Here is a 14,508-nt window from a genome sequence, read left to right on the forward strand (position 1 = left end):
GCTGGCTGAGAACTGCCAGCTACTGGGCACCCCCGGGTGAGATACCAGAGCCCCATTCCCTGCCGTAAGAGATCCAGGCCGCCTGTGAGAAGCAAAGCGGGGGTTGATCCTAGAGACAGGAGGGTAGCGAGGGAAGGTCAGGCACTCTTGTCATGTGCCCAAGGTGACTCCAACGCCCGCTGTCCCCTCCAAATCCGATTGGCAGTGACAGCTCTTCCACTCAGCTCCGGGAGCTTGTCTGGGTCCTTCTCCCGCCGTTTGGTAGATGTCTTCTTAAGCCACTAAAATCCCTTCCCCATCAAATTGCCTCTGCCCGCCCCATCCGCCAGCTTGGGGGGCACTTTACGGGCCGTTCCTTCTCTCCCTCTCATCGCAGCCAAGTCCCTCCTCCTGATTTACACCCCTGTGCGAGAGAGGATGCTGGGAGTGCGAAGAACGGCCTAACCCGCACTATCGTGTGCTTTAACCGGCCAAGGGTGGCCTCTTTTTCTAGCCTCTATCCAGAACACTCCCAGCCCCAGACCAGGCTCCCGACAGCGTATTCACCTCTAGGAAAAAATCGAATTTTAAAAAGCGAAGGTGATATGTTAATTAGTGTTAATTATGGGTGAAATCCTGGCCCCACTGAAGTCAATGGCAGAACTCTGACGGACTGTAATACTGCCAAGAGTTTACCTCATCACCAAGCCCCATGTCCGGGATTTGATTTAGAACGTGCTAAGAAAGTTACACTCTCTAACCGGACTTGCTGCCGTCTGGCCCACGCGTTCTCCTCTCTGCAGTTCAGACGGTGCAGACAGGGGTGGGCCATTTCACTTCGAGCCCATTTTCAAGGTGGGTTCTCCTGCGTGAACAGGAAGCAGCAAGGGGTCAATGGCAGTCTGCATGAAGAACCCCTAAGATCTATGTCTAGCTTGGTGGGGCCGCATCCCTGGCAGCGACATCGGGGCCCATGAAAGGCGCCACTGGCAGCACTGAAGGTGAGAACCCGATTCTCCCCCACTAGAGTCACCGTTTGTGCCTGTGTGCAGCGACGGTCACACACCACCCACTGTGCGCTCCCTTTGCCCAGCAGTGGGCGTCTGATCCAACCCCAGGGAAGTCAATGGAGTGGCCACTGGACCAGTCCCCAAGGCAGTGGGAATCTCTCAGTTCGCCCCCGTGGGCCTGCCGGTTCCTCGCACGGCCCTCCCATAAGCCTTGCCCCTTATTCTGGTGGGAAAGAGAAGTCGGGGTGCCAAAGCCTAGTCTCGGAACTGCTCTCTTTAAAGCACTGCCGAGCTCCCGCAGCCCCAACCACAGTCGCTGGGAGCAGGTGCGCTCAGCACCTCTGAAAGCAGCCACTCGTGGTCTAGATTGGGCAGCCGAAGTCTCAGCCCATTGCTGGAAAGTTGGGCACCAACTCTGCCCATTCAGAACCTGCACCTTCTGGGACTGATTTCAGCAAAGGGGCCACGGCTATGGAGGTTCTTGGCATGGCTGGGTAGAGCCACAGCGAAAGCACCACCTCACGTGACACGGAAAGTCCCGCTAGCCCACCGGATGGCAAGGACCTGCCTGAGTTCAGACTGAAATGAAGAAGAAGAAGAAGAATAAACAGGTAGGAATATTAATGGGCTGAATTCAATGCAGTTTCTTTTCTTCATATTAATACCCAGCTTCAGCACTTCATTCTGCTTTTGGTTCCTATCTACCCTTTTGCCCCAGAGGTATTTGATAATCATTTATTTTCATTTTAATACGCTGCAAACTAGGGCAAATGCTGCACAATGTGGAAAAATCCTTCAGCAGCAGCAGATAGTCCAAGTTCTACAACCACAACCATCAGCTGCATCACAACGGTGCGGAGTTCAATCACTTTTACCCTACTGCTTTATGCATCGGAGAGTAACAGTGCCCAAGGGCAAGAACACAGGGAAGAGAGAAGAGTGGGTCTCCCAGCCAAACATATACTTACAGGGCATGGGTCTCCTTGCCCGTACACCACGGGGTTAAAGTGGTGCCTTGTGGCATTGAAATGATGCCCTAGACTGTGGTCCCCAAACTGTAGGGCACACCCTCCTGGGACGGCACGGAGGAATGTTGGAGGGGCGCACGGCAGGGGCTGGGCCAGCCCCCATGTGGGGCAAGGAGGGAGCCCCCACCTGCCCCGCTTTGACCCCAGCTGCAGCTCCACTCTGCCCCCTGGCTCCACCCTCATTCCCTCTCCATCTCTAGCCCCAGCTCCTCCCTCCCCCCCCAGCTCTGCCATCAGCCCAAGCTCCTTTGCTGAGCCAACTGTGCAGTAATTGGGGGGGGGGGGCCATGCACAGGCAGATTCCATTACTGGTAAGGGGGTGGGGGAGCACACCATGAAAAGTTTGGGCACCACTACCCTAGACCTTGTGCTGTACCCTCTGCAGGGGGGGCGGGAATTACTGAAGGTAACCGGCAAGGCAGAATATTGAATAGGGCTGAGATGCCTGGCAGAATGTGGACTAAATAGAATATGGCATAATAATTATTTTCACTGCACGCTGCTGACAAGCCAGCCTTACAAAACCTACGAAACCCGAATGCAAGTTGCTTTCCAAGAGAATAATAGCTTCAATTGTTAGCTGTTCATGAAAAGCTCAATCCATGCGGACAAAGAGGAAATCTCCACAATTAGAGGAAGAAAAGGGAGAGGTTTCTAATTTTTTAAAATAAACTTTTAATGGGCTTTACAGGCATGATTGCTACTTGTTCTCTCAGCCATAAGCAATATCACAAACTGCAACAGACCACATTTTCACTGTACGTTACAAAGGGGTTTCTTTTTTTTAAAACTGGAAAAATATCATACAATCACTTAAATAAACAAAGACAACATTACAGTGCAAACAAACTCCTGGTTTTATTTATGCTGCAGTTACTGAGCAATTTATTTTTTCCAAAGTCTTTTTTGTTTTGTTTTTCCCGTTAGAAAACATTGGTTGGAGAGATGATTTCCTTTCCCAAACTCAGGGCTTGTCTACACCTAGATGCTCCAGGAGCATTTCAGTGCAGCAATACCTATGCCAACAGGAAGGGCTCTCCCAGCAGTGTAGGTGACCCACCTCTCAGAGCTGGCAGCTAGGTCAACCTAGCACTGCCCCCATGGGGACTCGGTCAGCCTAACCATGCCACTCTGGGGGGTGGATTATTCACACCCCTGACTGACGTCGTTAAACTGACCTAATTTTCTAAGGTAGCCCAGGCCTCAGTTTGTTTCTCAGAGTTGTACTACGGGCTATACACATGGCTGTAGGGGTTTGATCTGACTGCATTAATAGTGTCGGGCCTGATCCACAGTTCATGGAAATCACTCCCACCCACGTCAATGGCATTTGGATCTGGCCCTTGTACAAAACCCTACTTGACAATTCCTCCCCCTCCACCTCCCCAGCTCATAAAAGCCTGGCTAGGCTCTCCCTTAACTGACTCCTGTTCTTTGCACTTCATCGTGGTGAAGACGTGGGGATCTAAAATGATTATTCCACTGCAAAACCACGGAGAGACAAGTTACAGAATAAAAACAAAACGGACTTGAACATGCGAAACAGGGAAAAGGGCAGCTTGGAAGTTTGGATCGCCAGGGAAGGCTAGGCTAAGGTTATGCCTTGGGGCAGCCCCAAGCCAGGCGTGGTATGTAAGCAGCCCCACCCTGGTGGCAGGGGGACTCGGACACACCCTTCCCAGGGTTCCTCCTTGCTCTGGACAGGGAGGGGAGTTGGGCTACATGGGTCCCAGCGAATTCCTAAATTACAATCTCTCTCCACTCCCACCTGCCCCAATGTTAAACCGAAAGTGGCTCCCACGTCCCCATAGCTGAGAAGTAACATCTGGGAGATCACTGCCTGCCTGTGTCCTGGGGGAGTCACGGAGGAGCAGACAAACAAGGAACCTGTAGGGTAAGTTCAGCCATTTGTAAAGACCATCACACAACCCCCACTTCAAGGGTAAGGAAACCACAGCCACGCTCCTGCAATGCAGATTCAGCCGGAGCGTTCATGAGCTGACCACGGTATTACACAGAGCTCTCCTTGGTATTAACAACCAGCTCACAAACTTGTTCTAACTAATGCTGGAATTCTCTATACCCAATTCACATCTGGAACAGATAGGGTTAAAAAAAAAAAAAAAAAAACAACCACCAGGCCGCGAAATGCTTACTATCAATCTGGAAACATCATTATGGAACATCCTGGAGGTTCTTTTCACATTATACAGTACAATGAAGCAGTATTTTACAGGCATTAGAGTAATGATTATTCCATTACACTTCTCAATCAGCACTTATTTCAAAGCATGTATGAGGGGGAGAGAGTTGGAGAGAAAGGTGAATTAAATAACAGACATTTTCACAGCCTTATTGCAGTCTGTAAAGTCTGTAAACTGCAAGTAACCAAATCTCTGCTCCAGTCACTGACGTATAAATACACAGTGTTCTAGACAGCAAGGTGATGACAGACCCGGATCGGGACTACCTGGCTACTGGATTTCACCAGTTCCAGCATTCACGTGCAAACACAGTTTGTCAGTTATCCTATTCAGCAGGCATACAAAGAGCGTGCCAGCCATCTCTTGAGTTGGGGAGGCCGCTGCATTTGTACTGTGGAGGTAGTACAGCTTCTCCAGCTGACAGTAATGAGATACAGCTACACACAGATCGGCTATGACAGAGTTGCTTGTGATGGCAGAGGTCAGGGCCCAACAGCCCTTGGGCTCACTTCTACCTTATGTCCCTAAAGCTCATGCTTCAGGGCTTCAGCTGGCCATCTGCAGCAGTCAGGAAGGGATCTCCTTCCTCTGAAGCATCAGGGATGGCCATGGCTGGAGATGGGACGTTGGGCGGGGTGGACCAGGCTTGGAGGTGGCATCGAGCAGTCTCTCTCTCAGGAGCCCAGCTGGCTGGTTCTTGCCCATGTGCTCAGGGTCTAACTGATTGCCATGTGGGGGCTCGGGCAGGAATTTCCCCCAGGTCAGATTGTCCGTGACCTTGGGGGGGTTTCACCTTCCTCTGCAGCGTGTGGGTGGGGGTCACTTGCCAGGCTTGTTTGGGTCTCTCTCACTTAATTATTTCCCTGCCATTACATGAGCCTCAGGAACTGGTGCCCCTTGGTCCCTCCTGCTCTGTGCCTGCAGCACGTGATAGTCTCGTTTCCGGGGGGCTGTAAGACCCTGGTCTCATTTCCATCTCTGGGTTTAGTGTGTGGCTGGCCTGTGATGTGCAGGAACTCAGACGGGATGATCTGGTGGTCGCTTCTGGCCCTAAATTCCAGTATCCTAAACTCTGGATATTCTGTTGGGGGAGGAAATGCCAGTGACCGTAGTAGTTCCATATGCAGGAGCACCAGGCTCTTCGCATGCAAGTTTCAAGAATTCCCCGTAACACGCAGTGCCACAGAGCCATGTTTTCCTACACACTGTACGTCTCTCTTGGAGAGCTGGAAAACCCATCCATCACATGCTCTTCCATGCCAGAGGTGGAAAGCATCTTGGATGCCGTTGGTCAGTTGCCCCAGTGGGACTATTATTTGCCCAGATAAAATGAGCACAAGAAGTGTGGCCTCTGCCTGCCTTTTGAGGTCTGAAACCCAGCCTGTTGTCACATTCAGATGACGTACTGCCACTGCTGACATATCAGCGCCCGCTGCACTGGCACAGCGGACAATGAGAATCAACTGCCTGCCTTGATCTAGGAATGACACTTGCAAAATGAACGCAGTAACCCTCCGAGATTTATTAATGTACCAAAAAATGATAAAAATATATATATTAAACCACTATTTTAATTACATACCCTATTCATAAATAATCAAACACATGTTGCTATTGTAAAATTACTCATTAAGATCTCCTAGTCACACTGTGCGAAACAAAAGACTCTTGTGTTTGGATCATCCTGACAAACTGTGCGTGAAGAGACACACTAACACGGGGTGAGTGGGCAGAGCTGCGAGGACTCGCACGTTAAGCCGATCATGTGCCGATTTCTCCTTGAGCCCTGAAAGAATCTGCATCCATTTCAGTGTCTGTTAGGACAGCATGTCACCGGTGGAAGATTTTTTGATCTTTCATTCTCCTGACTTAATACCTGTGTATGAACAAATATCCTTGGAGTTTCCTGACTGAAGGAAGATGTTGGCTTTATTTACCCTTGACGGCAGTTCTTTGGATTTGGAAACATTTTTTCATTCACAGAAACATCCCCCAGGAAGGTTCTCTGTTCTCATCACATGGAAACAGAAACACAGTAGTGCAAGAGTACCATACACACAGGACTGTCTAACAGTTTTCAGACAGCCAGCACACATCAGAAATGAAAGGCAGGACATCTCCATTTCAACCTCGAGTTTCTGAGTTCTGGTCATCGATGCAGCATGAATTCCTGCTTCCTTGCTTGCCCGTCCCCTCCCATCCACAGGAAGGAGTGAGAGTGGAGTGTTATAGGGTCCGGACAGCTACAGGGTAAAGCAGGGACAAGTGTTCTGCGCCCTTGATGGGCAGTTTTTTGGTGGTATAGTAGTGGATGACTTCTGGGACGCTGTCAAACGGGGGGCTGTTCTGACCCAGGATGTATTTCTCTTTGGTTTTTGTCAGTTTCATGTGCATAAAACCTTGACTGCTCCTGTGAAGGAAGCAAAGGAGAGGGTGTTAGTACCTGCACAACCCCCCGGACACAGTTAAGCGTTCAGCATCAAAATGCAGCTCCTCTTTGGTGGCCACATGCCACTGCTGCGTAAGAACCGCGCGACGGTCCACCAGCACAGAACGCTCAGACCAGACTTTTGTCTGCAGCGTGCGAGGTCTTCCCTGCATCAGCACAGACAGCCGGTCCATGCCAACGGGGAGCCCTGGCTCTGTGCGGACGCTAGCCCCCATGGAGCAGTGCCCGGCAGGCCCCAGAGAGAACGGGCCCTTTCAATGGCTTTGAGCCTTCGTTCCCAGAAACTTCTGGGGTTTCAGCCCTTTCCTTCCCCAGGGCGCTGGTCTGGTCCGGAGCTGCACTAGGGGCGGGGCAGCCTGAGAACGGCTGGTGGCCCCTTCCAGGACAGCTAAGCATCGCCAGCTCCCTGCTGCGGCTAGCTAGGGACTCGGGCCGGGAAAAGCCAAGGGCCCGGGCCTGGAGATGTGACACATTTCAGCCTTTTAAATGAACGCGAGGCCCTGCTCTGTCAGCCCCTGCAAGAGGCTGAACTCTCCCAGAGTGGCCTGGGGGTCTCAGGTGCTGCAGAGGAGTCAGGCTGCAGCTTTCCGGCTCCTAACCCCAGGCAGCCCCCACCCCCACCAGCAGGTAACAGGCACCTGTGCAAAAACCCCTTCCAAGAGGGATCCAGCAACATCCTTCGAATCAGCAGGTGGCTGGATTCCTGCTGCCGAGGGCCCCGAGCCCCGCAGAGTCCAACCCTCAGAGCACCGGCACAGGGACTTCTGCAGAAGGAGCAAGCCCCTCTTCTCCCGAGCCCGGCCGAACCCTCCCAGCACAGCAGGGCCCCGCCTTTCCCTGGGGCTTGACAAGGACAGAGGCATGTTACGGGCTGGATCGGGGCTTTCTGGCCACAGCCCTGCGCAGGGGGTGGCGTGGGGCCGCCCTGCCCCACCAGGTGACTGTGTCTCCGGCAGCGAATGCGGTGATGGGAGTAGAACAAGGAGCCAGAATTCTGCCAGTGCAGCTCCTTGGGCATGGTTGGGGGATGGGAACAGCACCCCCACTCGTGTGCCAGCCAGGCTGGGGTGGTGCCAGCATGGCCCTGCCTCTCCTGGCCCTCTCGTCACTGCTGGCTCCTGGGAGGGGCTAGCGAGCAGGAGTGAGTTCTGGTGAGATGCCCACATGGCAGCACTGCAAGGGAAGGGGGCTTCTCGCGTGCCCCCGCACTCCTGCCCAAAGCCATCTTGGCACCCGGCCCTGAGCGAGCCCAAGGACTGCAGGGATTTGCTTTGAAGGTGCCGTATAAAGTGTTTTCTGGCCCTGGCTCCCTGCTCGGGTGCCCAGTTGTATCGATTAGCCTTAATTCCCCCTTCCTGAAGGGTTGGGCACAGTGGGGAGGAGGAATCGAACTGCAATGCCCCCTCTGGCCAGTAGCGAGGGGGGCACATCTCAGAGCTGCCCTGGCACTAGTCTGCCTGGCGCATTGTCCCAGAAGGGCAGGAGTTGTCTAACTGCACCGGATACAGTGGCGGTATGTAGCGAGCAGCGCCCCTCGTTTCCACGGGCATCAAACGACAGGCAAATGCAATGACGCGTAGGCTGTCCATGCCAGAGGCAAGTCAGTTACACGGCAACTGTGCGAGCTACTAAGCATCAAGAGCAGCCTCCAATCCACCCGCCTGGCCATGGGTGTGGAGCAGAACTGCAGCGCTGGGGACAGAAAACCTGGAGAAGTCACCCCTGTTCTGCTTTGCTGCCCGGGCGGGGCAGGGACACAGGCCTCAGCACCCGGCACACAGGGCAGCAGCTGCCAACACCACCCGTGGGCTCCAGTACTGGGAACACCGCACTGCACACGCCCACTCAGCGCAGCTTGTATCCCTGCGGGGACGACACAAAACCAACAGGCACTGGCTGCTGGACGTGGTGCAAAAGGAAACAAGTTGTAGCATGGCTAGCACTGCTTCCTTAGGTCCATCTTTCCGCCGCGGTTTCCACCAGGATGCAGCATTACTTTATGAATAGGATCAACATTTAATTTTTAGCCCCAAAAACCCCAAGTCACCCTTCTGTGAAAACGGTGTTTGGAAAAGCTCCCTCTTTCCATGTGCTAGAAACAACATCTCCTAGGGAAGAGACAAAAGCTCGGCTTTTCCAGATTTGTTGATGAAATGACCCTTCTCTGCTGAGCAGAAATCACCACAGGCCCTGTAATTACAGCTCTGCAAGCTTAAAATCTTGATTTCAATTTTTTTACAGGAATGATTCTCTTTTGAAAGCTCTCTAAATGATTTCCTGCAAGCCAAGGGTGACATCTCTAAATACGTTCTTATGAGGAGATATATTGTCCCCTTCCCTTCAGCTTATTGTCTGTTTCCTTTGCTGGTAAATGGCTTACGAGTCTGCCATTAAATTAGCAGGATCAGAGAAATAGGTGCATATGAATTTAAAGAATCTGGCCCGAACTGAGGCTGTTAAATGTCTTCAGGTCTATTGCTCAGGCAATAGGAGTGGAGTCATGTGCTACTTTTGAAAGAGGAGTTAACATTCTTCATGTTCCCAGCAGAATGCTAAATACTATCAAGTCACCCCAGAACAGTTAGTGTTCTCAAAGCAACCAGCCGCCCCCATTCACAAGACAATTCGCTTCTGCACTAGGACAGCACATTACCGCATTTTCAAAACCCCAGACCGGAACACTTCTGGCGGACGTGTCTGAGGTTAGCAGGGTACTCCTGTTCTCTTTCCCAGCGTGCTGGTGTCTGCAGCGGGCACCTGGCTCACAGCGACGTGGCTGGACTGCTCGGAGCGAAGGGTTTATCCAGTCCCTTAGCGGCTGCATGAGTCGATGGGGACGCACTGAACGAGCGTCCTGAACATTCGCTCAGAGCAAAGGAACAGCCTGACAGCCACACTCCTTTCCCCTCCACGCCCTGCCCAGCGCACCCAGCGCTCACTCCATGGGCAAGTGCTATGCCACACAGCAATGCACAGGGGATAAGGCAGATAAAGAGGTGGAGATCTCGCCACACCCACCCCACGGGAGAGGGAGCAGTGGGGAAGCGCTGTCCTCTCTCCCCATTTTCTTGGCATTTCCTCTCGAATGACCACTGTCATTCTAACCGACCCAACGCTACGACTGGTGAAACAAAGCCAGGTCCTTTCAGAGCACCCCAGAGATGTGAGACGCTGAGGCTGCACTGAACAAGCCGGCTAGGTCAGATCTCAGGGGGCAATTCACTGCCCGGCTCCAAGCACCCAGCCACGCATTCGGTGTGATGGAGCCTGCTCCGCCCACCACAGCCTGTTCTCCGGTGCGCGCACACTCTTCTCCGTGTCCTGCTCCAGCAGCACGAGCCTGCCCGAGCCAGTTCAGCCCAGGGGCCAGAAAGTCCCAAGGGGAGCGTAATGAAACCAAGGAGCTCAATGGAGCTGGCTAATTAGCAGCACTAGCCTCCATTAAAACGGAACCTGCACACTCCCCTCAGCGGCGCCGCACCCAGCGATGGGAAGGCAATGGCCCTGCAGATCCATCCAGGGCGGGTGATGCTGCGCTGGGGGCAGCGCGGGGACCTCTGCAGGTCGAGGGGCTGGTGTCCCTGGCGGACTGGAGATGGGGGTTATGCCATTGGATACTGTGGCAGGAGCAGAGCTGGGAAAGCCTTAAAAGCCAGAACAAAGACTGGGTGAGGCAGTGAGTTAATGGAGGGCTTCGAAGAGGAGCTGATGTGGTCAGAGCACCCCTAAGAGCGGCACTTAAAGTGGAGCGGAGAGGGGGGCCTGCCATGGCAGAGGGGGCATGAACCGGCCAGCAGTAAATCCAAGCTAGAAATGAGAAGAAGGTGTCTAACCACCAGAGCGGCGAAGCTCCGGAAGGGTGAGGGGCAGACAACCTGCCTAGCTTTGAGGTAGAGCTGGATACGTTTGTTGTGGGGATTATAGGAGGGGCTGCCTGCGATAGCAGGGATTGGACCCGATGACCCAGGAGATCTTGTCCTATGTCCCTACGGAGTCGGTGGGAGATGGGGAGACCCCGGATGCGTGTGAACTCTGGGCATCGGGGAGAGGCCGCAGCTGTGGGTTTGAGTTGTGGGCGAGGGAGGAGGAGACAGGCCCCAGCCTGTGCGTGTACTTGGCAGGGTGGCTCTGGAAGAGGGCAGAGAACAGAAAGGGCTGGGCCTAGCACACAGGACAGGGTGTTGGCCAAGTGGCCATGCAATAGCCACAGGAGTCAGGGAATACAGGACTCAGATTGACAACGTCCCTTGCTGCTTCCCCTTCCCCTCCTGAGCAGGGCCTCAGCGCAGCACAGTGGGGTCCCAGGGCACAGGCTGCCCCCCGGCTGACAGCCTGGCAGGTGGAGAGTCCGGCAATGAACCGCTTTTCCTCCTGCTCCGGTGTCACTGTGCGAAAGGAGGCAGGAGTGCGCATGAACTGCTGAGTGTGCAGCCGCTCCAAAGGAGCAGGCCCCCAAGCAGCCCCTCGCTGCACCTGTGCTTAAGGCCCAGCCTGACCCCAAAGACAACGGTCAATGAAGGACCACATCTGCTTTGGGCTCATTGCTTCTGGCCGTGGTGCATACAGGAATGTAACCCTCACCCCGATCTGCTCCTGCCAACATCCCCCAGCCCAGCTGGAGGGGCGAGGGCCACTCACGCCAGGAACCAGAGAACATGACCCTAGGGCTTGGAGAATCCTGCTACAGCCGGACATCACGACCCCTCTGCTGATTTTTCATGATTGTTACATTTCCTGCCAACTACAGCCCAGCCGGTCAGACCAGGCCTGGACCAGCTGGGCCTGGCTGGCTGGGGAACGGGACAGAAGGCTGGGAGAGGGCTACCAGGCAGACGGCAGCAGAGGTGAGCTGTGCCCACTAGCCATGGTGTTAGAATGCTGGTCAGAAAGCAGCTAACGCTTTGGAGAGATTTACTTCTGACTGGCACCTGCAGCCAATCTTTTGTTTGGAAGGAGACCAATTGTGGTGTAATTGTGAGATTCTCCAGTACCACCCTACATACCAGAGACCCTCAGTGGAGGGCAAGGTCAGATTTCTGCAGCTGTTTTTTCCCTTAATTACAAACCCACGGAAATAAACCTTCTGTTAAGAGCACTGTAATGCCACCATCGGTTTACAGCAACGCTAAAGAAGCCAGGAACAGCAGCCCTGTTTCTCCAAAAGAGCAGAGCGCTTAGGTCATTTTCTGCTTCTTTGATCCAACCAGCTGAAGGAGCAAGCCATAAATACACAGCCCTCCCAGCGGGTGACTTGCCTAATTAATGCACCAAAGCTTTCAAATAATACAGAACACCATTCATACCTATGCTAACCCTGTTCATTAGCATAACAAAAAGCAATTTCTGATCTAGAGGATTATTAAATACTATTGCCTAGACAGACCCTAATAATAGGAACGGTCCCCTCCTAATAATCAGGGTATTTAATAATACATTACACATCTTCGCAGCTGCCGGTGCACGTCGCCTGCAGAAAGTATGCCTGCCCTATACCTCTTCCTTTCAGCTGTAATTGCTTAATGCATATTTCATGAAGAATGCAGAGTAACTGTTATGTTAAATCACTTCTCTTCAGGATAAAATGACTTAAAAACACTTGCATATAGTATGTGTGTGATTGCAGGAGGGGCGGCTGCCTGCATGTGCCAGTGATTGTGACCCTATTACAGGTATCCATGCACTGTCAGCCTCTGCTCCTCTGACCGGGAGAACAGGGAGAAAATCAGCACCATCATTTTCCAAGCCAAGTGGAATAAAACAGATTTCTGCATCAGATCATGGTTCCCAGGCCTCTGCTGAACACATGCCTTTCCTCAGTTTGCACCATAATTGTGAGGCGCCTGAGCCTGCAATCAGTGACGGCAGGATTGGGCCCAGAAGGCTCAATCATTGCTCTCATCACACCATCACTGGATGGCCCCTCCTGCTTGCAACAGGTAGCACACACGAATCCGTTCTAGAGTGGGAGCAGCCCATGCTTACCACTGGCTCAATCGAACTGCCCACAGACGGCTGCCTGAGACTAACGCACATTTTGTGAATGCTTGACTCCACCAAGCCTAGCTAATTACCACCGGTCCTGAAATCCTTAACAGCATTGTCCACAGAGCACCCCACGTTACTAGGCAGAGAGACAGGACCAAAAGACTTCCATTACCAACAGGCTACCCAAGTGAGGAATTGCCTCCGGGTTACCTTCGCTCTCACTGGTATCACCGTGATTGTTCCGACACCCCCCATCGCCAGAACATCTGGCTACCTTCACAATAGACAATAGACTTCAAAACAATAGATTTTCAAAACTATAGACTTCAATCTCGGGAAAAGTGATGGAAATCAGCAACTCTCCTAACCCATTTCCCACCTGTCTTCACTTTGAAGCAAGTCTGACACTTCCATCTGCTGAATTCATTTATTACCCTGAATTTACATTTCTTCTGCTTCTCTTCAGCAACTCTGTGCTTAGCGTAAGTACACAGCGAAGTGCCTGAAAAGAACGGCCTTCAATTAGCTGAAAGAAGAGAGGCTGTCCTGACTTTAAATGTGCAAGCGTTTGTTTTACCGCTGGTTTACGAAGAGTATCAGAGCAGAGTGGCGGGGGATACACTTCATCACACAGCTACGGCAGTGAACCTCAACCCTGGTGTGCAACCCCCCTGCCATGTCTCTCCCCAGTCTCCTGTGAAGATCCTGCCCCGTGCACAAAGCTGTGCGGTGGTATGCAACACGGAGACAGATTCACTAGGAACTCAGACACTCATTCCACCTGAGAACCCAAGTTGTAACTTAAATCCAGGTCTCTGTAGCTGGAAGGCGACTACATTAACTCATTGTGCCACGGCACAAGCGCTGGGAAATATTTAAAATTAAGAGTGTGCAGCACATAGTCAGTGAAATGGAACTAACAATTTGTAGCCAACGTAGTGACTGCATCGTTACGGCTGGGTTCAACATTCCGTTCCGGCCCACTTTTGTCAGTCGTGCATAATTCTCTCCGATTTTTTGGGTCTGGACGTTGTCCCAGGCTCAAATGCAGCCGCAAGGCAAAAGGTTTTGGAAAGCTGGAGATAAGTTGGTTTAAGCATCTTTTCCCTTTAACGTCAGCATGACAGCCTGACTCCTCCCCCAGCCCCTTCCTTCCCCCTTTGCCTGTGCTCCAGTCACAGGAACTGTGCTCATGCTGGCTGCAACTAGAAATATTGGAGGACGTTTTTCACCGTCCTCCACGAGGGTGAGAAAACAATCAGTGGAGCACTTTGAAAGCTATGGCCGTTTAAATGCAGCACCCTCAAGCACCCATGATGGGAGTTGGTTCCCCCTCCCTGCCCCACGATGTTCAGGGCCTCTTGACCCATTTGTTACCGAGGCCTCTGCTAAGTAGCTACAGATCCCGAGTCTGCTCCTGAACGCCCCCCGCCCGCCAGGCTGTGTGTTTTTACAGACACTTTTTAAGTTTCTCTCCCCCATGTTGCTGTGCCCAAAAATCAAAGAGAGGCAAGCAACTAAGACCCAGATCCTCATAGGTTTTTAGGCAGCTAACTCCCAGCGAAATCAGTGGCAATTAGGCAGATAAATGCCTGAGAGATCTGGGTCGAGCTGACAACAACAGAGGTGGGCAGAATGCATGTAGTCAATTGCACACAGTGCTGTCATCCATTGAACAGTGAATAAATGGGAAAGTTTTCATCCCCCCCCCCCCCCCCTGCCAGCCCCCCCCCCCCCGGTTTGCGATTAGGAGTGTTCCGTTCTGGGGCACTCGGGGAGGCGGAGTCTGTGAACGGGGCATGCTGACAAATTAGGGGGGCCCAGCATGCCCAGAGCAGAGCGTGGGGTGCAGC

The 14,508-nt window shown here is 52.7% G+C and overlaps 1 protein-coding gene across 1 annotated transcript in view; it reads right to left on the bottom strand.

Moving 5' to 3' along the window:
• Positions 1 to 5,575: 5,575 nt before the first annotated feature.
• Positions 5,576 to 14,508, bottom strand: part of LOC112117649 (SH2 domain-containing adapter protein B) — a 136,702-nt gene continuing 127,769 nt past the window's right edge. Inside the window, exon 6 of the mRNA XM_024215686.3 lies at positions 5,576 to 6,631. Within this exon, the coding sequence (XP_024071454.1) occupies positions 6,448 to 6,631 (184 nt within the window). The 3' untranslated portion in view covers positions 5,576 to 6,447. The remainder of the gene's footprint in view (positions 6,632 to 14,508) is intronic.

This window comes from Terrapene carolina, unplaced genomic scaffold (assembly GCF_002925995.2).
Source record: "Terrapene carolina triunguis isolate 2854851 unplaced genomic scaffold, T_m_triunguis-2.0 Scaffold35022, whole genome shotgun sequence".
Classification (NCBI taxonomy): Eukaryota; Metazoa; Chordata; order Testudines; family Emydidae; genus Terrapene; species Terrapene triunguis.